The following is a 26,945-nucleotide window of genomic DNA, read 5'->3' as shown; positions in this document are numbered from 1 at the left end:
AGAGAGAGAGAGAGAGAGAGAGAGAGAGAGAGAGAGAGAGAGAGAGAGAGAGAGAGAGAGAGAGAGAGAGAGAGAGAGAGAGAGAGAGAGAGAGAGAGAGAGAGAGAGAGAGAGAGGGAGACAAAGAGGGTTTGAAATAGAAACAGGGAGAGACCGACCGACAGACAGAGAGTCAGAGAGAGAGAGATAGAAAGGTAGAGAGAGAGAGAGAGAGAGAGAGAGAGACAAATACACCTCTCCCAGCAGCTGTCTGCCTAATTCACCTAACACGGTGCTTGTGCTCTGATTAGAAAACAGATCTGGCCTCTAATTTACTGCTGACACCGGCTAATGCACTATATCTCAATCTCTCTCTGCCCCCCCTCCCCCTGTGTGTGCCCTGGCCTGGCGTGGTTGGACCGGACACACTATAACGCACAAACCCACATGCAAACACATACACACATACAAACACAGGTGACTTTGCCGGTGAGTGATCAGCGTTGTTTGCACGCCACACGGGAGGGACAAGTTCACATTCTTGGCGGATGTCTTGCAGGAGAGGTGGGGTGCAACTAATATAGGCTAATGTCACCCATTCCAGATGCATGCGTGTGTATTCATGAAATAGTTCTATCACAGAAGGAAATGGCTATATTTTTGATTAGCTCAATCTGGAGAAGCTCAATCGCACAAGGAACCAACACGTCCCCCACTGTGTTATTGCCTTAAAGAAATCTGTTTCAATGATTTAATGTCGCCTAATTGTTGATGACAAACCCTTTGGGACCAATTTGATCGAAACAGCAGACAAAAAAGATAGGATATGATAAGATAAAGAGAATAAATATAAAATGAATATCTAATATAGGTCGACAACATTCAGTATAAAAGGGATCAAAACAATCTTAACATTTAAAAAAAATCGTTCAAGCTGGGTGACTTAGAAACAGGCATGCTGGAGACATGGGTGCCATCACACCACATCCCCAGCAGGGGGCAGATGTGTGATGTTGGGAGTCGAAGGTGAAGGCACATTGATGCACACACACACACATACACACACACACACACACACACACATACAGGTTGGTTCTGTGTGCATCGTCCTATATTGCAGGATGGGGACTGAGCTGTTTTGTTGAGGGGTCGATTCGGTGGGAAGATTGTTTTTGTCCCTCTGTCAAAGAAAATCAAATCTATGTTTAGGTCTATGCTATTCCTGGTTTTAATTATTCTTCTTGTTTGTTCACTGTATATTCTGCCTGGCTAGAGGTCTTTTGTGTGTGTTTGTGTGTGTGTGTGTGTGTTTGTGCGTATGTGTTTGTGTGTGCGCGCGAAAGCGAAATCCCTTATATTTCCTCTCTCTTCCTCTATCTGCCTCCAGGGACTAACTTGGCATCCCTCCCTACTTTCAATTCTTGTTCCACAAACTGTCGGACACACACACACACACACACACACACACACACACACACACACACACACACACACACACACACACACACACACACACACACACTCACACTCTAACACACATGCACACATACAAGCCCCCCCCCCCCCCCCCCCCCCCCCCCACACACACACACACACACACGCATGCATGTATATATTTCTAAATCCATACACAAACCAGCTTTTACACTATAATGCACGTTGACAGGCAATCACACACGTTTAAAATGCACACACTCGTTCTCTCTTTCTCTCTCTCTCAATCGCCACAGATCTCGAGAACACTAAAAAATAACCCCCAGATCTACGCACTATCTGCGTAGATGGGGACATCAAAGGGTCAGAACATACAGTTCAAAGAGCTGAACACAAAAACACTGACTATATGAAGGTCTCTAAAGCTTGAAGCCTCGTGAGAACGATGCGAGGGGGGGGTACACGGAATGTCACGTTCTGTGTGCGTATTTTTATTGGAATCCTTGTTACCTTCGAGTTTTATATTTACAAACAACATTATATCTGTAAAACTGTCACCCATGCTTAGACACACACACACACACACACACACACACACACACACACACACACACACACACACACACACACACACACACACACACACACACACACACACACACACATCAACATATACAACACTTATGCAACACACACAGACTCTGAATCTGAAAGGCAGAGGAGCAAAACTTCAAAAGCAAACAGATAAATAAATTACAAAGCAGTCTGATTGGGATGAATAAGTAAGCAGGTTGATAAGACGGCAAACAGGAAATAGGAGCGAGGGAGTGATGCAGTGAAAGAGGAAGCAGAAGGGAAGACACAGAGGGCTAATGAGAGAGACAGAGATGGGGAGAAAGAGAGAAGGAGAGAGTCTTACAAACAGAAAGTCTGTGAGACAAGTAACGTCAACTAATGTGTTGTTGAACTGACAAGTTGATCCCTCAGTCACCAGTCACGGAATGATTACAATATGGTCGTTCTTCTCAGTGACACGACCCCAAGCTAAGGTACAAAGGTGGTTTAGTGTGGATGGTCAAGGTAAGCGATCGGGCTCAGTCTCATTGTATCTTTCCCCTAAAATAGTTGTTGTTCTTTTTGGTGGGGGGGGGGGGGGGGGGGGTGGTAGAAAGGGAGAACACGGGTGCAAAGGCAAGTATGCAAATGAAACAGTTATTATTGCATTGCTGAGATCAGGCAGCACGGCGCCGACATTAATAGGCTGATGAATATGCATGTAAATTTGCTAATTAAGTTAATTATTCTGCCGAAAATGCATTAGTCTTCCAAGGACATCTTCCCAGGATTCCAACCTGCTCCAGTCATTAGTCATGCGATATTTTACACTGGGCACCCAGACAAGAGGCTGGTGGTGGTGGTGGTGGTGGTTGTGGTGGGGGGGGGGGGGGTCAGCATGTACACAATGTGAGGTCATCACATGTTTCTGAGTCCACTTCACAAAGACGGTATCTCGGTGTAGGATATCCCCATGTGATCACAGAGAAGGCCAGACATTGGTGGCGTCTTCCGAAGGAGAGGGTCAACACACAGTGCTCTCTCGATCGCTACCTCTCGCTCAGTCTCTCTCTCTCGCTCTCTCGGTTACAACATTCCTCCTGCTTTACCCCCCCCACCCCTTCCCTTTTCCCCTTTCCTCTCCAGCAAATCCCCCCCCCCCACACCCTTTTCCTTGCTTTTTCTCTAATTGCTTATTAAAACCCTCTTAAATGAACTTTTTGTGCCAACTTTCCAACACATTAATTAATTGTTGTAGCCAATTAAGTGTCGCTGCGCAAATGAGCTCCAGCACAAACGGTCCTGCAGGGCCGTTCGCCACCCCCCCCCCCCCCACCCCCAACCCTCTCTCCCCTAGCACACACACCCACACAGGCCTCCCACTCTACTGCCTACTCGTGGATCCTTGCTCTTGAAAGGCGTAGCATCGATGGAGAGAGAGAGAGAGAGAGAGAGAGAGAGAGAGAGAGAGAGAGAGAGAGAGAGAGAGAGAGAGAGATTGAGAGAGAGAGAGAGAGAGAGAGAGAGAGAGAGAGAGAGAGAGAGGGGGGGAAAACGTTGGAAGAAAAACTTGGGGCTCCCAGATAAATGTGCTGTGCCATCGGTTTTGAGTGGTCCAGCAACGCATCCACTCCAGAGCTCTGTCGAATGACTTCACTTGGAATTTAGTAGTGGAATTAAAATAGGTACCCACCGTCAACTGATGATTGAAGGGTATTTTCATTGAAGTCAGAATCAAATCATTTGAGGGTATATAGCTTGAGTTATAATGGAAGGGGATGCTGATATGTTGACCACTAATTACCGTTGACAGTCTAAGCTCTTTAAATATAGTATTGTGATCATTTTAAATGGCCAAAAAAATTATACGCATCACCATATCACGCTATGTGGCTATATTTCTGAATGTGTGCATCTCTTTGTATCACATATAGGTGTGTGCATTGCAGTATGTTTGTATCGCAGTATATATGTATTTCTCAGTGTTAGTTTGTGTGTATGTATATCAGTGTGTGTATCTCAGTGTTTGTGGGTGTGTGCATCTCTGCTGTAGGACAAAAGTAGTCCTGTGAGTGTGCACATTGAGCCACTGATCAAAGAGCCTCATCAAATTCAACATCAAACCATCGAGAGATAACAGTGGCCCAAACACAAACACACTCTTAATCATTGCTGAACACAAATTGCTGGATAGGCCTATTGTGTTCTACCGTCCTGACTTACAAAACATGTCTTCAAGAGAAAGCGTACAGCGTTGCCTATTCTAGTCGGCGGGCTCTTGTCTCCCCGACATGCTGCCAAGAAGGGAAGCAGCGTGTCACCTTTATGGGCCCCCTCCTCCCCCGGAGGTGATGCAATGATTAATGGACGAGCCCCATGCACCGTCCTCAGGTGCTGATTTATCTGTCTCTCCGGGTCCCTGGGCCTTGGCATCACCATCGTCCTCTTTTTACTCCTTTCCACGCTCACCTCCCTCCGGGCACATTCGCCATCTTTTTTGTTTGTTGGCATCCTGATGGGCTACGGCGGGGGTGGGGGTGGTGGCATCCCCCCCCCCCCCCCACACACACACACCATGAAAAGACTGACTGCCCTCCGAAACACACACGGACACATACACGTTTTCCTCTCACTCATACTGTGCCCATGCTAGAGGGCAGGTGAGCCCCCCACTGTCTCCACTTGGGGGCGAGGGGAGGAGGAAGAGAGAGAAAGAGAGGGAATCAGCGAGAGAGATACCTCACTCCGAGGGCTCAGCTGGGCTAGTGTCTGCCTGCTGGACCGGGGGGGGTGCAGGGTAGAGAGGGGGAGTAAAGCATCTCTCTACGCCTGCCAAGAGAGAGGGGGGAGTGGACCGGATATCAATGAGGACCAATAACGGAGCAACTTGCTTCAGCAGAAACTCTCGATCACGAAGCCTCGCGCTCAATTTCTTGGGCTTGCGCTTTTAATCTCCAACCCCATCAGGGAGAAGAGTAGACAGGATGTGTGTACATGCCGAGACATTTAGGCATTACGGTATTAAACTTTGCTAGAAAATAACTGCTTTTCATTTAAATAGCTAAATCTTTTCTGAAGATTTAGTAGAATATAGAAGTGAGGCTTTCCCCATTTGATTACATTGGGGCAGGATATTTGCAGGGGATTTTAAGGCTTCACTTCTAGGTCTACTAATTATGGTCTCTGATCAAATAGGCTACATCGACATTGCTCTGTCAAGCAGGCACCACTTTTAAAAACCTGAACCCCCCAAAAAAAAAAAATATATATATATATATATATTTTCGTTTATTCAAATCGGTTTTTCCTATGCTTACCCTTCTCCTGCTCCTTAATTATCAGCATTAATTGTTTTATTGGTTCGAAGAATTAGCATATACGGTTAAAATAATTAATTCAAAAACAAAACATAGAAGCCACTATTCAAATTGCTTCGAAACTTGCACTAGGTAGACTGTAGTGCTGTTAGCGCAGATATGTGAAGGTACGCCACCTAGTGGTGAGTCAGATCCATAGCAAGTGACAATGTTTAGAAGGAACAATGCGGGACAGACGAATGGACTGGTCACATGTCCTTTAATAAACTAAACCGAGAAAAAACACGCAATACAAATGTTCTTTTATACAGCAACATGAAACTCCATCACATTTTGCCACCCCATTTCACAAAGCAAAACATACAAAACTGAATTACGGACCAGTGCTTTTTTTAGGCGCATTGTATTTTCCTTAATCTTTTTTAGAAAACAATTACACAAAAAGCTTTTGCTGCTCAGATAAGCAGGCAACGGGCAAACATGTAAGACAAGGCTATCAGAGCCCAACTGGAGAAGCTTCAATGGTGTGTGTGTGTGTGTGTTTAAGGGCAATCAGTCTTTCCATGTTGATGTAATCCATGTTCAGATAAGAAGCATGGGGAAAAGGCGCCCAGTTTTAAATAGGGCAGAAAGTTACTGATGGTACCATACATTTAGGTGTAAGTCAATTGCCTGGGATGTAGTTGTAGGTCGTAACAGCATTTAAATAAAAAGAAAGAAACACTTTTGATGCAGACGTCACATATTCCACATTTGATTGAGGGCAGAATAATTCATCAATGCTGCCTTAATTGGCCATGATCATTCAGGGGTCGCGAAGGTCAAAAGATGAGGCACAAGGGTTAAAAGTTGGAAAGGGGAGCAAGCCTTCATATTAAGCTAACCAGAAGAAAGCCTGCTGGTCCTTACTCCAGTGTTGCATTACTCTTAGTTGCACTGGACACACCAGCCTTGGTGGTATCTTTCAAGTAGCGTGCTGCTGTGGTCTCTTTGTAGAGAGTAATACGCTCACAGTGTGGTCAACAATGACAGTTGGTAACATTGAGGGTGTGATGGGTGAGAAAAACAATCTAAAACTCACTGCGGATATTTGCTGCTCAATGTTGAACAGTTTCCAGTGTTCACCTTTAATTCACTCAGTCATCCTTGGCCGTGAGGGGATAAGGAAGAGAGAAAGTGGCTTCAAGTGTTAAGTGTTGCCCTTAGTGGCATCCTCATTCAAACAGAACCCACCCCATGGGCTCAGAAATCCCTCACAACCTTAAGATCCCATTCACACCCATAACCACTCACAATCCTCCAGCACTATGGCATTTTTAACCAGCCTCTCTCAAGAGTATCATTCACAGCATCATCTGAAACATCCTCTCACCCATTCATTTACACACAACCTGTTGAGTCCAAACGAGGAGGCTCCTCTGCCATGTCCTACCGATCGGGCCCCTCAGGAGGGAAGGGGCCCCCTGGCGTCGCAGCGGTTGCTCGGCCCAGGCGCCCGGGGTCAGCGGGCGGCGCTGTGGGTGAAGCGCAGGTCCTGGTCCTTGGGGAACTGAGGCACGGCAGCGACCCCCCGTCCCACCGGAGCCTCCTCGGCGGCGGTGGAGGGTCTGGGGGAGGAGTCCGGCTCCTTAGCGCCGTGCCGGGAGCCCCGGGCGCCCTGCGCCTCCTGCGCCTCCTCCTCCTCCGATGACGACGGGTCGCGGTGAGAGATGAGCTGGAGCAAGGCGGCGGCCACCGCCGGCCGGATGTCCTGGCTGTGGGGCTGGGTGGAGGGGGCTGGCGGCTGGGTGGAGGGGGCTGGCGGCTGGGTGGTGGAGGAGGCACTTGGCTGGGTGGAGGCAGAGGAGGAAGAGGGAGGAGGGCCTCGGGGTGACGGCGGGCTTTGTAGCGCCAGAGACTGAATAGTCGTGTTCGCCACAGGGGTCTTCTTCAGCGCTGCACTGTCTGAATGGGGTCAAGAGAGACAATTGGTAAGAAGTTAAGACCGATTATAGGATACATGGTTAACACCATAATTACGGACACAGCGAGCATTGAAATTCTCAAGGGCCTTTATGGTTACACCAGGAAATTAAGACGTAGCTGATTTTTATTCCTACCTTCCCTCAAAGATGGCGGGTGACAATGTAAAAGCTGCACTGATAGCATTGTCTTTGGAAACTTCAGTTATTACACTTACAAGTTTACTTCCTCTCGTATGTATATTGGGGTTACTTTGATAACTAATGCATTATCTCATTGCATTTGTGTAGGATGTATGGCAATGATGCTCACCGTCTTTGGGTGGGGGGGGTAAATATTGTAACCAATTCATTGGCATAAAATAAATACAAGTAATTCCAAGATGTTAAGTTGCAACCCTCTGATGAAACGCCCATTATTTGGGGTATATTTATAAGGAACCTGGGAGAGTTGCCCATTCTCAAAATTCCTATGGAACTAAAGCTAAGGGAGGGATTGAAAGGCAGACGCCATGGTTACACGACAGGGCCGTTTTCCATGGAAACACAAACGTAACTTCCCAAGAGACAAACAGTTAATAACCGTTTTTTTTTTATACAGTTTTACATTTGTGTGAGCAGCAAACAAAGAAGGAAAGAAAACAAAAATGTGACAAACCAACGTTTAAAGGAAACACATGCAGGTAAAGTCTAAAGATTCAAATTCATTTATTTTCACTTGATAATTTATTAGACTTTTCTACATAAAAGACTGACAATACAGACTGTTTTGACTGCAACAGAAATTTCCTTGTGAGGATCAATGACACCTGTTCTGAATGAAATGAAGTGAGGAAAGACACAGGTGTGGTGTTGGAGGGCAACGGGGACGACAGATGCACAGGGGAAAGACATGGGGGGTGAACGGTATGGCACGCTTTTAACTCCCTTGCCTCTGAACGCTTTGCTTTCACTTACTATTGCCATTTTCAGGTTTATCAAACCTCCACCCAACCCTATCGCTACTCCCTGCATCCCCCGGCCCACTATCAGGTAGGAGGCGTCCTAAGCCTTTATTTAGCTCCTGCAGCCAGGGGTCAACGTTCCGAGGTACTAGACCAAATGTTACTTTTCGCAGAAAAAAAACGTGCCGGCCTGGTATGTTGTTCGACCTCTGCTGGGTGGGGGTGGCGGTGCAGTATGGTTGGGGTGCTTAACGCAAATCAAAAAAGGGTTCCAAATTAAGTAGCGACATTCAAGAGAAAAATATAGATCATCTCATTAATTTCTCATGGTAGTTTTAGTACCTGATTAGGTTAAACGAGGAAAGCGGGGGGGGCGGGAAACGATTCCTTCTACCGAGAATCCTGGCCTTCTCTATGTCAAACCCTTACTCAAGTCCTTTTATTTCAATCAATAACATCTCCTTAGTTCCAACCCTCTATATACTAAACCCAGACTTGCCCTTGCGCTCGGCGGTGGAAGCGGAGGAACCGCGTGCTAAGGCTTCCGATTGGACGCCGTTGCTCTCGTCGCCTTGCTCCGCCCCCTCACTGTGCGGCTTCATGATCTGGCCCAGGATGAGGGCCAGCAAGTTGGCCTGCTCCTCCTGGCTGAGCGAGGGCTCTCCGGGTGCCGGGGACAGCTCCTGGGGCTCCGGGGGGGGGTGAGGCCTGGAAGGTTGGTGCGGTGGCGGTGGCGGCGGCGGAGCGGCCTGGTCCTCTGACGCCCCCTGCTGGTGAGACGCCTCAGTGAGGGCGCTGAGGGACTGGCTGAGGCTGGTGGGATTGGAGACGTTGAGGAGCTGGGCCACCTGGGGCAGGGTGAGGTCCGTCTGGCCCTGGAGGAGGTTGAGCAGCACGGCCAGCTCTGTCTGGTTCAGCTGCTCTGCTGCCACCCCCAGGCCTGGAGGAACGCATAACCACCACAAGAAATAATCAAGTCACGCACTGATTATGCATCTTATTGCTATAACGGAATAATAGTTGAGATAACTTAATAGTAGGGCTGTAACGATACACCAACTCACGATTCGGTTTGTATCACGATTTTTGACCCACGGTTCGATACATCCCACGATTTTTTTTCATTTAAAAAGCATTTAATTTAAACAACACTAATATAACAATTAACTTAATGTAACATTTAATAACAAATAATTTGGAACACTGAACAGATTTGAACAGAAAGAATACTATTAAAGTATAGCTAAATTAATAAATAAATAACCAAAGATTGCAGTGGAAGGATGCTTGCAGGTAGGCAAAAACCCTCAACTAGTTTGGTTGGTTTAGTCAAATATCCTATTAGCGCTTCTTATTAGGCTATGTAGCTTAAATAATAAAACATAATCAGGCCGTATAGAATGCAACATGTTTAATAGCCTAACTTTCAGTAGATGGGAAATAACATGAATGTCTAACATGAACGTCGCAATTACGAGGCATAGTGTTACGAGTAACGTAGGCCTATGTGTGTGCGCGAGAATGGCAGTGTGGGTATGTGTGTGTGCGAGTGACGTCAGTGAGTGAGTGGACGAGCGGTAGCGTGTGTGTCTAATGAAGAAGCGAACAACTCCGGTAGAATAAAGTACCCATCCCGTCAATAATCTGTGGCCGCTTCATTCCGACCTATAAGCAGACAAACTGCCGGTCAAATCACACGAAAACAAAAGAGACAGGGATCACACAGGCAATTTCTTTCGCGCTTGGCACACTCTGGATAAATGTCGTTCATATCGCATATGAGGACTTCGACGGCTGTGGGAAATGCAATCCTCCGTAGCCACGGAGAGCTGTCATCACAGAGAGGGCATCTATTTGCATACTTACTTATCGATAAGATAGGGCGGTGTCAGCAGACTATTATTTAGACAAATTATTAGCAAAGTTCAATCGGACAATTTGACCGGAGAGTTAGAAAGGGTGTATCGCGCTTCTGCCTTCTCACACCGCGAGACAGGTTCGTGGCTTTGAGTGTCGCGATTTTGGTTTCGATACGCTTATCGTTACAGCCCTACTTAATAGTGTAATAATTTCTACATAAGATCCATAAATTGTCATTAAAAGTTTATATTTTCTTACAATAATGACAACTACAATAAGCCTTAAAAATGTAACGTCAGAAAGTAGTCCAAACCAATCGAACCAATTGGATATTAGTTCTGTTACTTTTGAAGTTACCTGACAGCTCATTGGCTGTGACCAGGGCGGAGGGCGGTCTTCCAGGCGGAGGGGGCGGGGCTGCAGCAGGACTTGATTGCGGCCGGCTGTTTTCCGTAACAGGCGGCCCTGCGGGGTCCTTGCGGGACACTTTGGGCACAGGCACTTCCTCGGGCTGCCCACTCTGGCGCGCACGCCGCCGCTTCTTGCTCCACAGCTCGTGGCAGTCCTGGTGGTGAGGAAGACTGCAGGCCGGAGAAGAAGAAGAAGAAGAATGATGGAATCGTGCATCGTGTTGTTTGGCCAGAGGTTGCACATTTTTGTGAAATGCTAAGATCCCCTATTTTAACTTTAAGTTTTCAATAAGTCAGCTGTCGTGACAGTCAATGTTTTAAGAAAAAATTGACACCGTGGATTCCATAGGAGAAAGTGCGAGGGCCATTGTCAAAACCCAACTCAAACTTTCTCAAGTTAGAAATAGAAAATAGAACTCGAAAACCCAACTAGAAAACCCAACTCATACTTTCTCAAGTTAGAAATAGAAAATATCTATTCTTTCCTAGGGAATTTCTTCCCTACAACAACTATAATCACTTGTGTCAAAAATAACCCTGCACAGGGTATCTATGGTGACGTCGCGTTTCCGCCGCTATACTCACTCAGGCGGGGGCATCCTGCTGGGCTCCACGTCACACAGGAAGTCACTGTTGAGGGCCTGCTCCGCCGTGCACCTCCGGGCCGGATCCAGGGTCAGCATTCGGTCCAGCAGGTCCAGGGCTTGGCTCGGCAGACTGAGGAGGAGCCGGTAAACTGTTCACTCAACTTTATTCATTAAATATGGCCCTTTCGGGGCAAAACTGCAATAGAGAGTGCCCAGCAAGTGAAATGACCAGGGAACAACTTCGGAAAGAAATACGCATATTGAGGCATCTTTAAAACCAAACAAAATAATTTCTCAAACAAAAACCAGCTAAAAGAATTTGCCCGCTTTGCTTATTCCCCGTGTTATTTTTAACATTATCTATGTCCAGATGCAGCCGTGATTTTTGTTGCACTCGCCCCCTCTTGCTGTGTAGGCGCGTTCCGAATGGGGCGAGCTAGTGACATGGATTATATTACCAACAAGTTTAGCAGCTGCCATAGCTGTATATTGGATTGTCCAACACCAGTAAGAATTCCAAAACCTCCTACACTCACCCTCGGGACTTAGTGAAATGTTGCCCTGCAAACAGAATAAGACAATATCAGACTTCCTAAAACGCATCTAACGTGATGAACATGATCCTAACTGTGCGCCTCAAGTCTCCAAGTCTGTGAGCATGTGCAGTGGCATGTGAAGACAGAATTTAAGTTTGTGGATTTGATATAAAAACAAAAAAAGATACAGCTACAGGAGGTGGTAACCCCTTTTTACACCACGAGAGCGGTGAGGTAACCAAAGACATGATTGATTTATACCTCGTCAACAATTAACCTTGGGTCATGCAATTCATTCAAATCCTTTAAGAACAAATAAAGGGTTATATATGTACACATCATTCAATTTAGCTGCTGCGGCTTATACTCCGGTGCGCCTTATAGTGCGGAAAATACGGTAGCTCCTATGGCAGTGCTTCAACAGTGAAGCCAAAAAGCGATATCCCGGGCCTCTGGCACTGTTTCCTGCAGCAATTTGTTGGGTGTTGTGACCTCTGAAATGACGTAGCTGTGCGTCTTGGCTGAGTGCACCAAGTACTCGTCCACAGCAATGCTCTGGCAAAACGGAGACTATATACATCTCATGCCCGATCGTGGACTGTCCAAGCGCTTGAAAAAAAACTGCACATTACGCCAAGTATCCGCCTTCACATACACCCGGCTGTAACGATGTGTCATGGATTGGGGTTGGTTATTACTGTGGTTACATACAAGGCAAACTCCTCGCGCAGACGTCGGCGGTACTGCTTCTTGGGCTTCATGGTGTTGAAGAGGGGGAGTTTGATGACGTCAGGCCACACCCCGGGACAGGGGCTCCCACACAGGCGGCTGGGGACGGACCAGACACAGACGGACCACGCACACGTCAGACCACAGAGCACGGCCATTCTTTATTTTGATCACATAATGTTATCGTCGAGCCTGTCTCCGTCTGCGGCGTGTGAAGCATTGTTCAAACCGCCCCGTTGCATTCTAGTAACATTTAAAAGTTTGAGGGCCTCATACCGAGTGGGGATTGAGGTGCGCTTTAACCCCAACCAGGAGAGGGGAACTGCGGCTTCTGATGGGCAACCTCACCTGATGAGCTCCAGCTGCAGCAACTCCTGGTTGGCCTGGAAAATGGGCTTCTTGGTGAAGAGCTCTCCTAAAATGCACCTGAGACGGACAACAGGTAGAACCAGGGACAGACTCATTAACAAAACAGAGAAGACTGTTTTAACATTCTGAATCTATGTGCAAATACCCACAGCTAGTGTTTCTAATTATATGGAGGTGCCAACGTGTAGAGGAATAACAGAATTAACAGCACCTCTAGACATATTTTAGGCTTGAGAATGTTGTTGGCTAGAGACGCCTCGCATTTTGCCTACATTTAAATTTGGTGTTGAATCTGTTCAGATGGATAGGGCAAGATTAAACAGAGAGGACTGAAGTCCTCGAGTGGAGCAAGTGATATGTTGACTGGAAGGGCCAGAATTTACTCCAACTTAAAAAGTACAATACACAAGATTGGCTATTTCAAGCTAGCGCCAGTCTGTTTGCTGAAAAATATATTTAAATGAAAAATCACTGCTCTTTAACCCTCACCCTTGAAAATGGCCCTTTAAGATTCCTTTCCTATTTTTCGCTAATGGTCCATGACAAGGTCATTCAGAGCGTGACCACCTTCTGAACTCAGTGGTATTTATTACTCATTTAGTTTAATAAATCCAGACCGTTTCACGTATTATGTATATGAAGGTTTATTATAATGTATTAGATTACAAGCTTAAGACATTATTTTCCTTAGTATCTCAGTTTTCTCAGCATTAAACAACATCCATTAGTGTTCAAAGTGTTCTTAACAGCAGGGCGAATTGTTGAATAACAATTGTTTAGAACAATATGATCTATGTGGTAAAGGCATCCTAGCCGTTGCACACGATCTCCTTAGATGATTTGGTGGCTAATAAATAAAATGGGTGATAAGGAGGGCCAAATAAACTAGCTATCCACTGTTTGTTGTTCCATCATTTCCCTTGTCCCAGAATTGTCTCCTGCACTCTGCCAATATAAAGTCAACCAGAAACGTTGAATACACCACGTTATAGTTCCGCCCAAGTGTACGACTGTATTATTCTGTTATGATGGTATTTGAAGGAATATATTTTGGCCAAAAGACGCCTCAATTTAAAATGACTTCTTAAAGCCAACAACTAAACTGTACGATGATTTACTAATGACGGGAGTTAATCTTAAAGGGTAATTCAAAAATTGAACCCAGAGTCTTCTTCAGCATTAAGACCCATAAAATTAGCCCTCCAGACCACCTTTTTCGTTGATAATCGTGTATAGAGCTTGCCCGAAGCAACGCTTACGGCCCAAATGGCTTCCATGTTATTGCCCGATCGATCTTCTATGTTGACTACAAACCATTTAAGTGGTGTTGTATATAAACTTCCAAAGCTTTTCAAATCTTATTTGTTGTTCTATTGGTCCCTAATTTGCAAATTAAACAATGTACAAAGTAATTAAGGTGCAAAGTCAAAACAAGAAGTGATTCCGAAGAAAGATTTTGTGAGAGGACCAATCACAGCCCTTGCCGTCTCCGTTGCGTCAACGGATAGTTAAAAAATATTGGAATGCGCACGTAAACTACAGAGAGGGTCTCTGACAGGCTTTCCGTGTCTACGTACAGCACTTTAACATGCACACGCATTTGAAAAGGCACCACCCAGGTGTTACCATCACCGTTGCTGTGAAAAAAAAAAGCTGTACAAACCCAGCTCACGCCACTATTTCAACAACCCGTCTGGGAATTCAGAAATACAAATGCCATAACTAAGACTATTGTTGTTTTCATTGCTGCTGATCTACGGCCATTCTCCGTTGTTGACAAACAAGCAGTTTTTTTTAATATTTGCTAATTTTATGGGTCTTCATGCTGAAAAGGACCCAGTGATAATTTTTTGCCGGGATTATACTTTAAACAGGCAGGACGCCATTACATGAAAACAAGTTGAGACCTTGTGTCAAAGCAATGGGTCTAGTATATGAATAAAATGTCCCACCACTCAACAGCTGGACTGAAACATGGAAGTGCGCTTTCAGATATTACTAACTAGGAAGTTTGTTTCATTGATTGGTAAACTGGTCAAAAGGCTTCAATATTTGTACGTGTATGTAGAGTATGCATGTCTTGGAGAGAGTCCTACTCACCCACAGCTCCAGACGTCGATGGCGGGACCGTACCTCTCTTCACCCAGGAGGAGCTCCGGGGGACGGTACCATAGTGTAATCACTTTGTTAGTGTACGGGCGACTGGGGAGAAGAAGGTAGAAACATTCCTCAGCGTCATAAAAAATACATTTTAGATGAAATGTGATTGAGCGACACAATCCCATTCTGAAATGTCAATCTGTGGACTGGATTAACAGTATGGGAACATGAGTTTATATGACGCATTTTGTGAACAATGTGACAAAATTCTCAAATCAACACATACAGCCTAACGCTATACAAGACTGCATAGGCCAACTGAAGGTAGCCTGTGTCTAGCATTTACCCTGATATCTCCCAACTTTCAAAAACAATATGGCTACCTTTTTCCATTTGCACTGTCTTTGCCCTGAAATACAAAGCATCTTGAGAGACGCTGCTATCCAACATCTTAAAACGGCATCTAGACCGGGACCCTCTGGTAGTTCTGTTTGGCATAAAATAGGATCCAAAATGGTGCCGCATGGTGTGTTGTTGGGCTTACATCCTGTTGCTGTACCTCCAGTGTTCCTCCTAGAATTGTTCTCATTTTTGTTTACATTTAAATAATGAAAGATTATTTATTTCCTACAAATAAATATGAACTTTGGCCTGGCCCTGTACTATAATAACAACTAGCAATGTTGGGACTGCAAGTGATCCCAGAGGCATTCAGTCATCCACACAATGACTATCCGATCGACAACCATTTTCAAGCGAATCAATGGTTTTCACAGTAAACATTCTATTTCATGCCATGTCTCACAAAATGTCTGGTCGAGGTTTGGAATCCAACCAGCGTCCCATGGTTTATGTGGCAAACGCCGCAATCTAACACATGAAAGCACGCAGACTCAGACATACATCGAGAGCCACACTCAGACATAAAATTCCTATTTCGACTTATCCTCGATAAGTCGATTGGCGAACACAGAGCTTGCGTGTTGTTCACGGATGTCATATGCTCTGTGTTCGCCGATCTACCTATCGAGTCTTAAAGACAAGATGGCGTCGACGAGTAAACTACTGATGGTATCGTGTCTATAAAATGTCATTTTAAATAAACAATCTGTACACCTACAAAGTTATCAATGCCTCGTTTTATATTTTAAGAGTCTTATTATACTACCGCAGAAGTGTCAGGCTACTTCTAGCCTTTTAAGTGGTTCAAAATAGCATTTTAGTTTTTACCTTAACGCATGCCCCCATCGTTCCAAAATAAAAGCGTTTGTGGAATCGGCTAAAAACAGCCAACTTAAGAATGCGTCTACATGCGCATTCAAACAAACAGCCCAACCCGTTATCATATTAAACATATGCCAGATCCAATTTACACCGGATTTCTCCTTCAAGTTACCGTAAGTCTGACAAATTTTGCTACGTATTTTTAGCTATAATGTGTATATAGCTAATTTGAATAGGGTAAATACTGATGTATTTGATAAACCCGTCCCTTATTTTTTAATATACTTGCAAAATAAGACAAGTCTGATTCTGATCAGACTCATCATCTATTATTTTTTTGCAAAAATAGACATGATAGCTTTCTCAACCAGTGGCTCTGAGGGGGAATTTTATGAGACATGGGGTCCATTTTGACCCACTTTCATTAGACGCAATAGGAAAAGCATGACATGCATACTACCTCTGCCCTTGACATAACATGACACCCGACTTCATGGAAATAGCTACAACATGGTATCATTTCTTATTTTTCTAGATACTGGGCGTAAGAGAGATTGTGCGTAATCAAGGGGGCAGGGATGTCTTATTTTATTACTGTCACTATTGTCCATCGTGCACTGTGCAGAGCTGTAGTCGAAACCACCTTTGTCGGGTCCAAGACCAGGGCTTGTCGAGTCCGAGTCAAATACAAATAAATTGTTGTTTATAGCTCCAGTAAGGCACCCAAGCCAAAATATGTGCAGGATGGCAGGATGCTGTACCGTTTATCCAGAGTCTTTAACAAAGCCACAAACCGACCTTTGTCACTGTGTTGAGTGGCATCATATCTATCCCAATGAACTCTGCCTTCTCCTTATTCATTTTGCGTTGCCGTTTTGAATAGCGTTTACATATACTCTGGATCATTTCAGTAAGTGATTCCTGCCGAGTGTTTTTCTACCTACTTGACACACTGGCGGTTGGGTTTTTGACAGGTTCTTCGTTTTATGTCAATGTCAAGCGATCAAAGCGTAGCGTGGAAAGTTATTTTGTTCATCTACTGCTCTCACTTGCATGACACATGAGCGTAGGGTATGAACCCCACATGGCCTGGCCTGGTGTTACAGATTGCGACCCTCTGGTCACATTGTTTAACGTTAAAACAAACACTTTATCAATTTTAATAGTAGCTTTTGTGGAATGCAATTCTAGTATTAATTCTAGAATGTTGACCGAGTGCAAATACCACCAAGTCAGACAATAAGAAAACGTCTTGAGACCGGACTCCAGTACTACAGCCCAGGCACTGTACTATCGTCACTGTTTGACAATGTTCTATGTACAACATTTGCTGTATATTTTAGGACAATGTGGAATAGGCCTGCCTAACCTTGGGAACTTTTATTGATAACTTCAATAAAAATAATTGGAAAAGGGTGACGTGATGTATTGGGTAACAGAAGTGCTGTTGATTGATAGTGGTCAAAATCTTCCCAAACATTTGCTCAAATTGTCTGCATTTAAGATGGAAATATGGGCTAGATGTAGCCCTCTGAAGGAAAATGGCAGTTTTGAGGGATCTGGCTACAGCCCCTTCCATAAATGATAGTATAGAGTGGGAGTGCCTTGTGAAAGAGATTGCGTTGTGCATTGTCTACAAGACGCTTTGGCCTGGCTCAAATGTGTATGGATTTCATTTAAGGCATGTATGCCCTCCACTGGCAAATCATACACTTTATTCACAGAAAAGGAATGGGCAAACCTATACGCTAGTGACCTCTAGTGGCAACACCATGGAATTGCGACACTAGCATTCCAATCACCAGGGCACACACGAGCGCTCTAAACTGCCAGAATAAATCAATGCATGAAATCAATAAAGCTGTAAGACGCAAGACAACTTTTGCACTTTCAGAAAAAAGTTTTAAGGACACAAACGGTAATCTTACCTTTCCTCCGAATTGTAGAGCCGGGCAAGACCAAAATCAGCTAGCTTGATCTGACCACTGTAGAGAGGAAAGCAGAGAAACGCACCCAGAGTTTAAGAAACTGCTCAACAAAAGCACAGTGAAAGATTTGGAAATGGTTACAAACCACTAGACCCCTTTGACAGACACAAAAATTGGCGTCTCATAATACTAGTTATACTAGAGGGAAATCCGGTGTCAAATGGATCTGGGATATGGTAAGTATAACGAGTTTGAATGTTCTTAGGGGCGCAAAAATACGCCAATACGGCGCATTCTTAAGTTTACTGTTTTTAGCCGATTCTACCAAAAAGCTGGACATTTGAATGCTAAGGGCATCCTTATCATAATACACATATCCCAGATCCATTTTACACCTGATTTCCCCTTTAAGGGTCTGTTCTTTCTATGTACCAGTGAGAGAACAATCCATGGCCAACGTGCCTAATGAAGAACAGATCAGATCATCAGTTCAGATTTGTGCTGATGAGTTTACACGACTATATTCACCAAAATACTTGTGATCCTGTGTGTGCGCAAAATGAACCTGTGGTATGCACTAAAGCGTAACCACGCAACTGACAGCCCATATATCGGCTGACATTGGCCCATCACAAATATATAGGATCGTCCGATATGAAAACATTACAAAAGGTGTTGCAAAAATCAAGTTTCGGTCAGGCTATAGTTCGCACTTGTCGTACGAGACACGCACGGTTGGCCAAACACGAACCGGCTCCAGAATAAAGACTTCTTTATTCAGGAATGAATCAATACAGCTGGCCGGTTTACTGATTTTGCTGAAACATGGCTTTGGAAATATGTCTGTGTGTGTGCACGACGCACTCAACAACTCAACTGCGGCAGAAGGTTTTGGGGGTGTAATGTAAGCAAATTCACAATTCTCATAAACATTAATCACCAACAGTTGGAATGCTTCATGTCTACAAATAGGACTGGGTTGCACCAGATATGCGTGAATTTGTTTTGATTTAGTAATGTGTAAACCGTTAAGACCAAGTAAATCATTAAGTTGTAACTAGACAATGAACTTAAGGAAAGTTGGTGAAACTGCCATCTCTATACATCTATACTCATCACGGCTGAATTTTATTTTGAGTTCAGTATGCTTTTAATTCTATGTTCACATTTCCACCGCTCATATACATAACTATAGAGCAAAAGCAATGTATTTTATTGTGAATGCATATTCTTACTTTGCTATTTAGTTATCTTCTATTATTACTTTCCTGTATTTCTGCTGTGACGCCCAACTTCTGGAATTAATTAAGTCTTCTGTTATAGCCTATATTTGCAACATACCTATATCATAAATGACCAAGAGCCTACTTAAGTTATGTATTTGTGTTGTCACAGGTCGTACTTACCTATTGTTCAGCAGAATGTTAGAGCATTTGATGTCCCTGTGCAGAAAGTTCTTCTTGTGGCAGTAGTCAAGGCCTTCCATCAGCTGTCGCATGAAACTGCGTACGTGCTCCTGGGAGAACTGGACCAGGCCCGACTCCAGAAGACCCATCAGGTCGTGGTCCATGTACTCAAACACCAGATAGAAGGCACCTTGACACACAGGCAGCAGGACGCAGACAGCAAGTTAGGGATCATACACACTTACCATTAGACATTAGACAGTTACATAGCGGATTACGTATTAAGAGATTTGTTGATCGTTACTCATTAATGTCATTGATGGATATTGTCATTGATGGCGAGTCATCAATCAAGTAAAAATATGATAGACGATTACGAAATTAGAAAGGGAAATATTTAGTTTATAATTCCGTTTCACGGATCATCAGGAAATTAATAATTAACTTTGTCTTGACCACAAGCCAGATAAAAAATGTCATTCTTGGTTATGGTGGTAACTTGTAACAGGCCTTTGACCATTACATGACAGTTGAATGGTCATGGCTAGAGACGTCAGACGACTAGGGTGGACAAGTTCTGGTCTCTTGATCGATTGTTTGGTCGCACACATCTTCAATGACAATCACTGGAGTTCCTTTACTTAGGAAAAAAGTGCTTCTGAATCGATTATTCTCAGAAGTGAGAAAAATTTGCGGATGGATAAATGCAGTCTTTGATTTTTCAATTATTGTTTTAGGAATAACATTAAAACAATTATTCAAGGCTCTGTAGTTTCGGTTAAAGAATCTTATGGTTTAAAAGACCAAGACATAAAACAGGTTGAAACACCCTAGTTACACAACTTTGAACAAACCAAATTTAAGGAAGACTGCTACTCGTAACTGACTGAACATTTAATCTTCTCCAAACTAATGACAAAATGTCAAAGAAATCATCAAATTTAAAGGGAAGCAAAACAGTATGCAGACATAATACTGCAAAACGTTAGGCAAAAGTTATCGTGATGCTCATATTTTCTTGTTTAACGTTTGAAAGGCTTAATTGTATACCTATATACCTATGTAAGACTTTCCACCATAGCACGTTTCGCGTCCATAAGGAACCATTAAAAAAAGGATATATCTAATCTTCCGACATGTGCGCATCTACTATGCAAAGCTGGCTGATGTGGCGCTCTGTGACCCGTCTGGTGTGCGACCTAATTTAAATGATTGAAGCTCTGCCCTAACAGAGTTGGACTCGGACCAAGAGTGACCAACCCACTGACTTTCTCTTAATAGCGCTGTCGTGAAATTATGCTAAAAATACCGATATTCGATAGCATTTGATATCACGGGGTAAACTTCAGTTTTGTTCAGAAAATAACATACCCGAAGTAAATAGAGTATATCTCCACAACTGCAAGGGCTATAATATGTAATCTCGATAGCAAGAGAAAGATTGTTCAAATGAAAACTACTGCAGAGGACACAATTTCGGCCTGAAATAATAATCAGTTGGTCATTATTAGATGTAGCCCTATAGTACTATGAGACACAAACAGGTAGATATCTTGAGAACCCATTGTACAATTTTGACACTTGACCCCTCTTTTGAAAGGGCAAATATAATTGAATGACACCAAGCCAAATACTCGCAAATACACGTATGGTCATTATCGTGCAAAATATGAAGTTGCATTCGGTCTGAAAGAGTACCAACAAGTTTGAGCTACACACGCTGTCCGTTGATTGGTCGACAGAATCGTCACTTCTGTGCAACAGGGAGATAATGGCAAACAAACACAGTAACCGCAGGGTATTTCTGGCGAACGGCGAAAGCTTAGCTTATTGAAGAAAATGTCGCGCAAAAGCTTGCCGTCTTTCTTGGATGTCCTACATTGTTGCGCTTTGTTTATTGTGTCGCGTTATTCTTTTTCATTGGATTTATTAGCAGGCTACTCTGTTTTGGGCTGCTATGAGGTCACGAGGCTTACGTAGCTGCCGCGGCTATCACCATCGGGCTTAAACCCCGCCCTACCATAAAGGTACTGTCGGCGGTGGAAAAGCTAGCCGTAACTGAGCTGCGCCTAACCGCACGTACACTACCGGACATGCGTACTGCGCCTAACCGCACCCACGGGTGGAGATGCGTTAAAATAGTCCGTTTCTGCCTCAAGCGTCTGTGTTTGCCTTGGAGACTAAGTGCAACCCCTCCCCCTCCCACTCTGACCTTCGAACGTGCCGTGTGCAAACGCCTCATTACCGCCCCCTCACAACACAACTAGCATGGAGGATACCGGTAAAGAAAACGAGATGGCGGCGTGAGACGAAATTGTTTCAAAGAGGAGAAACGACGGCTCCATAATGTGGAAATGGTTCGGGTTTAAAAAAAACAGATGAGCAGCAGCTGTAGGTCATCTGTAGAGAGTGTAGCAAAACCGTTGCGGCTAAAAGTGGAAGCACAACAAATCTGTTCCACCATTTATAGCAGCGGCAAAAAGTGCATTATGAGGAATGCGTAAAACTCTGTGGCTGTGCTGCTGCATCACCGGCCGCGACAGCTTCTTCTGCCCTGAAACCAGGGCCGGCGCTCGGCATAGGCGACTGCCTAGGGCGGCAAATGTGTTGGGGCGCCTTCTGGTGCCGCCCTTAATTAATGAATTAAAATTGCTTATTGCCTCTAGTTTGTTGAGTGATCACAGAGTGATATGGTTTAGCCTGTTTGAATCAGTGGAGGCTCATCTTTCAAATAATGTATAGTTTGTATAGGTCCAATTTCGTAAAAAAGATCACCATTGCTGTGCATGTGCAGTTATTAAATACAAAACCTTGTTCGTGCAAATGGGTAAACATTCGTCTTTTTACTTTCCTTGGTAATTTGCCTCAAAACCGAAGTACTTCTATACAGCACTCTTACTAAACCATTCGCGGAGGGGCTGCACTTGACATGCTAGCTATGTTGGCTAACTTGTGGCTAACACCGTCACAGAGCATTGAGCCTAGTGCCGAATCACTGCCAGAGAACGCATCGAGAGTGAGTGAAAGGAGGCAGGGCTGTGTTGAAACTGTAGCGACGTGTCTGTTAACTCGCTGTCCGAAAGAATAGAGCGAGAAAGCGCAGCTGGTATTCGAGTATCGATACTGCAGAGAATGATTCAATTTAATTGATAATCAAAACTGTTTGAAAATTTCAATATCAATATTTATCGAAAAATCTATTTTTGACAACATTAGCAGGTTGAGTTGTCTTTTACCAAGAATTTCTTTAGTTGGACTACAACCCTACATACTAAACTCAAATACTCATAATAAAAGGTAATTACGCGATAAATTAGGCTGTAGAAAAGGACGACAACGATCAGCAGCAGCTCTAGTCACAAATTTCCAACCTTAGCCTTTTGGTAAAGATTGTCGTTACCTTTGTCCTTCTTGAAGTCGAGCGCATCCTGCTTGTCAGTGACGATCTCCTTCATGTTGACCACACTGCGATGGTTCAGCTGCCTCAGGATCTTGATCTCTCTGATGGCCGTGATGGGAAAGCCCTCCTTTTCATTGTCCAAGCGCACTTTCTTCAGGGCAACCAGCTCCCCTGAGCAACATTGATGGGACAATTAATATACAAAACACAAGAGAAGGTAGCCCAGGTGATATTTGAAGATGGGGGGGGGGGGGGGGTTATTCAAGCCGTTGTCTTACCAGTGTCTTTGTCCTTTGCCTTGTACACCTGACCATAAGTGCCCTCCCCGATGATACCGATTATGTCAAACTTGTCAACACAGCGCTTTCCCCAGTCACTCTGGGTCTGTTTCCGCTCCCCATATCGCGGGCAACAAAACCTGAGGAGAACGGATCAAACAGATTGGCAATTTCAGAGCTGATTTTACAGAATGATTTGAGAGTTGTTAAGTGCAAGTAAAAGGGACCGACTTTGGTCTCTTCTTGAGGGTCATCTCAGGTAGCAGGGAGGCCTGGCGGTTGGGGGACTGAGGTGGGGAGTGATGATGACCGCCTGGCAAGGTGGGGGGCAGAGGCAGGTCGATCAGCGAAGGCCTGCTGCGCACTTCCTTCTCCTTCCTATGCATCCTCTGAGGAGGGGTGGACTTCTTTGGACTGAGCACACACACACACACACACACACACACACACACACACACACACACACAGGAGATTTGGTTCAAAAGAGAACGTGAAAAACGGTGTGTATAAAAGAAAGGTTAAAGGTAAGTACAGAGGGCATTGTGTTGTCGCACCTGTCCTGAGCGTCTACCAGCAGCATAGGTGGCAGTGGCAGGAGGGGCAGCGTGGAGGTCTTGTGTAGCGGGGTGGGGCGCATGGGGCTACGGGCTGCAGGGGACTTGGGCTGCGGCACAGCCAGCGGGGCCGAGGGTGGCTGAACACTGGCCTCAGACCTCGGTGATGGCTGAGGTGGTGTCGGAGGTGGGGGGGGAGGAGCCGGGCCTACTGTGGCGCTGACCGGGGGAGGCAGAGAGTGCTGCAGCAGAGAGGACGCGGGGGAAGGACAGGATGGTGAGTCCAGCGGTACGGGGGTTGCGTCTAACACCGGCTCCTCCACATCAGGAGTGGCACCCTGAGCTGCCAGAGCCGATGACGACGATGGTGGCGGGGCTGGAGGAGGTTCGGCCGGCCCAGAGTCCTTTGCGGCCTGCGCTGCCTCATTCTTCGCAGCAGCAGAAGCAGACCGCGTCGAGTCCGGCTTGGGTCTGTGTGTGGGGGGGGGGGAGGAGGCCCCACTGGCAGCACGGGCGGCGGCGGCAGCCTGCTGGCGCTCCTTCTTCCTGCGGCTCAGCTCGGCGCCCAGGCTGGAGTTGAGCGGCAGGCGGGAGGAGGGCGGGGATCGGCTGGGGGGTCTGCTGCTGTGGGAGCCCCCGCCTCCGCCACCCCCTCCAGCCGCGGAGGAGGAGTGGCGCTTGTTGCTGCGGGGCCGCGAGGAGGAGCGCCGCGAGGAGTACTGTGGAGGGGAGCGGCTTCTGGAGGTCCCGGGGCGCCTGTGGTGGGACGAGTGACATGCCTTTTTATTTAACATGGTTAGCTGTGGGTGTTATTCTTCATCAGAAAGCAATACAAACCACCTCCTAGAGATTAACATACCAAGCTAAGCAAGACATTCAATGTAAGAAACCCTCACAAATGTGTATGAAAAGGGTAAACAACTGTTTTGGGCTGAATAGATTAACTTTAGATGCTTGCACATGGATTATGGATTTCGTTCTACACCAAATCAACAAGGGTTTAATGGCTAGAACCGGTCAAACTCACCGGGGAATGGGACTGGTGCTGGAGGACCTGCGGGTCCCGTACGGGCTGATGGAGCGTCTCCGTGAGTAGGGGCTGCTGTCTCGCTCGTAGCTGGACGACCGGTGCCTGCTGCCGTAGGGGCTGTCCGACCTCTGCCTGCTGCGCCTCGTCGTCTCCCGGTAGGGGCTAGGGCTCTGGGCCACCCTGCGCCTGGGGTAGCCATCCTCACTGCCATGTTGCCCATACCCGACGCCCAGAGGGCTCTCAGTACCAGCTGCCCTCCTGGGACTGGGAGACTGGGCCAGGCTGGTGCCCTTGCGGAGGGGTGGGCTACTAACCCTGCTCGATGACTTGCCCTTGGGGCTGGACTTAAGGCTCTTGGAGGTCTTCCGTTGGCTCTTTTCGGTCCTGCTCCTCTGGGAGGAGCTATGGCTGCCCTCAGTCCGGCTTTCCTTCCGCTGCTGTTTATCCTTGCGGGACTTCCCTGAGCGGCTGCTTTCCTTGCTGCGGGACGAGGAGGCAGAGGAGGTGGTGCTTCCCACACTGGCTGCCGGCTTGGTGAGGGAGGAGAGCGTGAGCTCCCCACGCTTAGTCGCCACCGGTTCCACCTCGGGCTGCTCCTGGCGTCTGGATGAAGAGGCTACAGGGGCGGGGGCAACAGCGGCAACCTTCTCCTTGCTTTTTCCAGAAGTGCCCTTCTCACGGTCCTTGGTGCTCTTTTTCTTGGTGCCCTGTTCTGTGTCCCCAGGGTCTCTAACTTTGCTAGGTTCTTTGGACTTTTTGCGCGTATGTTTGTGCTCCTTGTTCTCCCTCCCCCCAGGAGCAGTACAGGAGTCTTCCCTTTCGTACTCAGGGGTGGGTTCTAATCGGTCCTTGTGACCACGATCTGATGGTTTAGCTGTAGGTGGGTCCGAAAAGGTGTCCGAATCTGAACTAATATCATCGTACTCCACAAGAGGCTTCACAGCGTTGACAGTGGGAGGCGCCGTAATGCTATGGGTAGACACTTTAGAGCCAAGGTCCGAAGATTCACGAACATGTTTCGTCGATTTGTGCCGTTTTCGCTTAGCGTTAGCAGAGTTAGACATTGACGACTTTGACTGAATCTTACCGTCTTTGCTCGTCATGTTTCCAACAGACATGTGGGGCGGGACATGGGTCTGCTGGGGCCCACTACTGCTGCCACTGGCAGTTGGAGGCTGCACGGCAGCGCTAATGCTAGATTCCGGCTTCTTCTTGGTCCCATGGTGTCGGTCCGACCCAGGCATTCCTCACGTCGGCAACGGTACCTTTTCTGCGCGTGGGCCCCTGTGGCCCAGGCGGTACATTCACAAGGAAACAGTATTCCCAAATGCCAAAAAATGTTGCAAACAAATGAAATGGAAAATAAACAAACCAGGCCTTTCCTCTCCGGTCTTCAATGCCACTTCATTCCATTACGGTCGATCGCATATTTACAGTCAGAAAATGAAAAAGGTAGTTACCCAGTGAGATAGGAACGTTGCTTTGAATTCGTCAGTAGACAAAATAAAGAAAATCCAGACCAAGAATCAGATCATTGTGGTCTACTCCGTTTCAATTTTGGTAGCCTGCTAGCTAGCGTTGAGCAGCTAGCGTGCTGATTGGTGAAAAAATACGAAAAATACCCTTTTTTAAAAGATTTCCTTGTCCGGTGCCAAGTTTAGTATTGTGTATTTATTCCACAGAATTGCAGCTTTAAGAGTTTAGAAACGGCAATGAACGCATTAAAGGCGTTCTTGTTTCTCGTTTGGAAAACTTGACCCGGTTGGTACTGTTTACAATCACGTTCCCTTTAATATATTTTTTATCTCCTATAAATTCAGTAATTATCTGAAATTATAGGATATTCGTGTGCAGTAAATGTTCCAGTTTATTATAAATGGCTCTGGGAATCAACCAGGCCTATATTTAGGGCGATGCCAGTGGATTTAATAACATCTATAGCCCTATCTGAAGGAGACTGCAAACGCCATTGTGGCTCCCGTGACTAGCAGGTTTTCCTTACGGTGGTCGAGACCGGAAATGTAGAGAGCTGTCAATCTTCAACGTAACTAAGCAACCTCCAATCACGATAAACCACCCGCCTTCTGTTGTAGAGCGCCATGGTTTGCTCACTTTTCGACCTGACGCATCACTTTTTAAAATCTTTGCTAAAATAAAAACGATGCTTTATTATTTGGGGATTATTTAATTTGATTATTTTATACATATATATCCATAGATACCGTTCTCGAACAGCAAACGGTATAAAGGAACGTTTTATTTTTGGGTTGCATTATATTCTAGCCCGATCCAGCAGTCACATAATAAATGTATTTTATTCATTGATTAATAATATGTTAAAATT

General features: G+C 45.5%; 1 protein-coding gene across 2 annotated transcripts; it reads right to left on the bottom strand.

The window, feature by feature from the left end:
- Positions 1-5,527: 5,527 nt before the first annotated feature.
- Positions 5,528-26,621, bottom strand: cdk12 (cyclin dependent kinase 12). 2 transcript variants are annotated; one of them, XM_030350201.1, is made up of 14 exons: positions 24,599-26,621; positions 23,572-24,327; positions 23,249-23,431; positions 23,018-23,157; positions 22,740-22,910; positions 19,340-19,529; positions 17,934-17,990; positions 14,782-14,883; positions 12,661-12,738; positions 12,295-12,411; positions 11,046-11,177; positions 10,396-10,631; positions 8,690-9,130; positions 5,528-7,229 (listed from the first exon to the last, which is right to left on the bottom strand). In XM_030350201.1, exons 1-14 carry the CDS (start codon positions 25,843-25,845, stop codon positions 6,787-6,789), a joined length of 4,293 nt encoding a protein of 1,430 aa, XP_030206061.1. In that variant the 5' UTR covers positions 25,846-26,621; the 3' UTR covers positions 5,528-6,786. The 2 variants fall into 2 exon arrangements, with proteins under 2 accessions (XP_030206061.1, XP_030206067.1); XM_030350207.1 differs by having other exon boundaries at positions 10,408-10,631; positions 24,599-26,616.
- Between the last annotated feature and the right edge of the window lie 324 nt (positions 26,622-26,945).

The sequence above is a fragment of the Gadus morhua genome, chromosome 2, assembly GCF_902167405.1.
Source record: "Gadus morhua chromosome 2, gadMor3.0, whole genome shotgun sequence".
In the NCBI taxonomy this organism is placed as follows: domain Eukaryota; kingdom Metazoa; phylum Chordata; class Actinopteri; order Gadiformes; family Gadidae; genus Gadus; species Gadus morhua.
This window is presented reverse-complemented; position numbering and strand designations above follow the sequence as displayed.

What these genes read in the sequence shown, in the direction of transcription:
- cdk12 (XM_030350201.1), bottom strand. Translation starts at nt 25,845, where the DNA reads ATGCCTGGGTCGGACCGACACCATGGGACCAAGAAGAAGCCGGAATCT. An exon ending in AGCACCAGTCCCATTCCCCG is followed by an intron (nt 24,328 to 24,598) that starts GTGAGTTTGACC and finishes GTCCCACCACAG; the next exon opens with GCGCCCCGGGACCTCCAGAA. An exon ending in AACATTCTGCTGAACAATAG is followed by an intron (nt 17,991 to 19,339) that starts GTAAGTACGACC and finishes TCCTCTCTACAG; the next exon opens with TGGTCAGATCAAGCTAGCTG.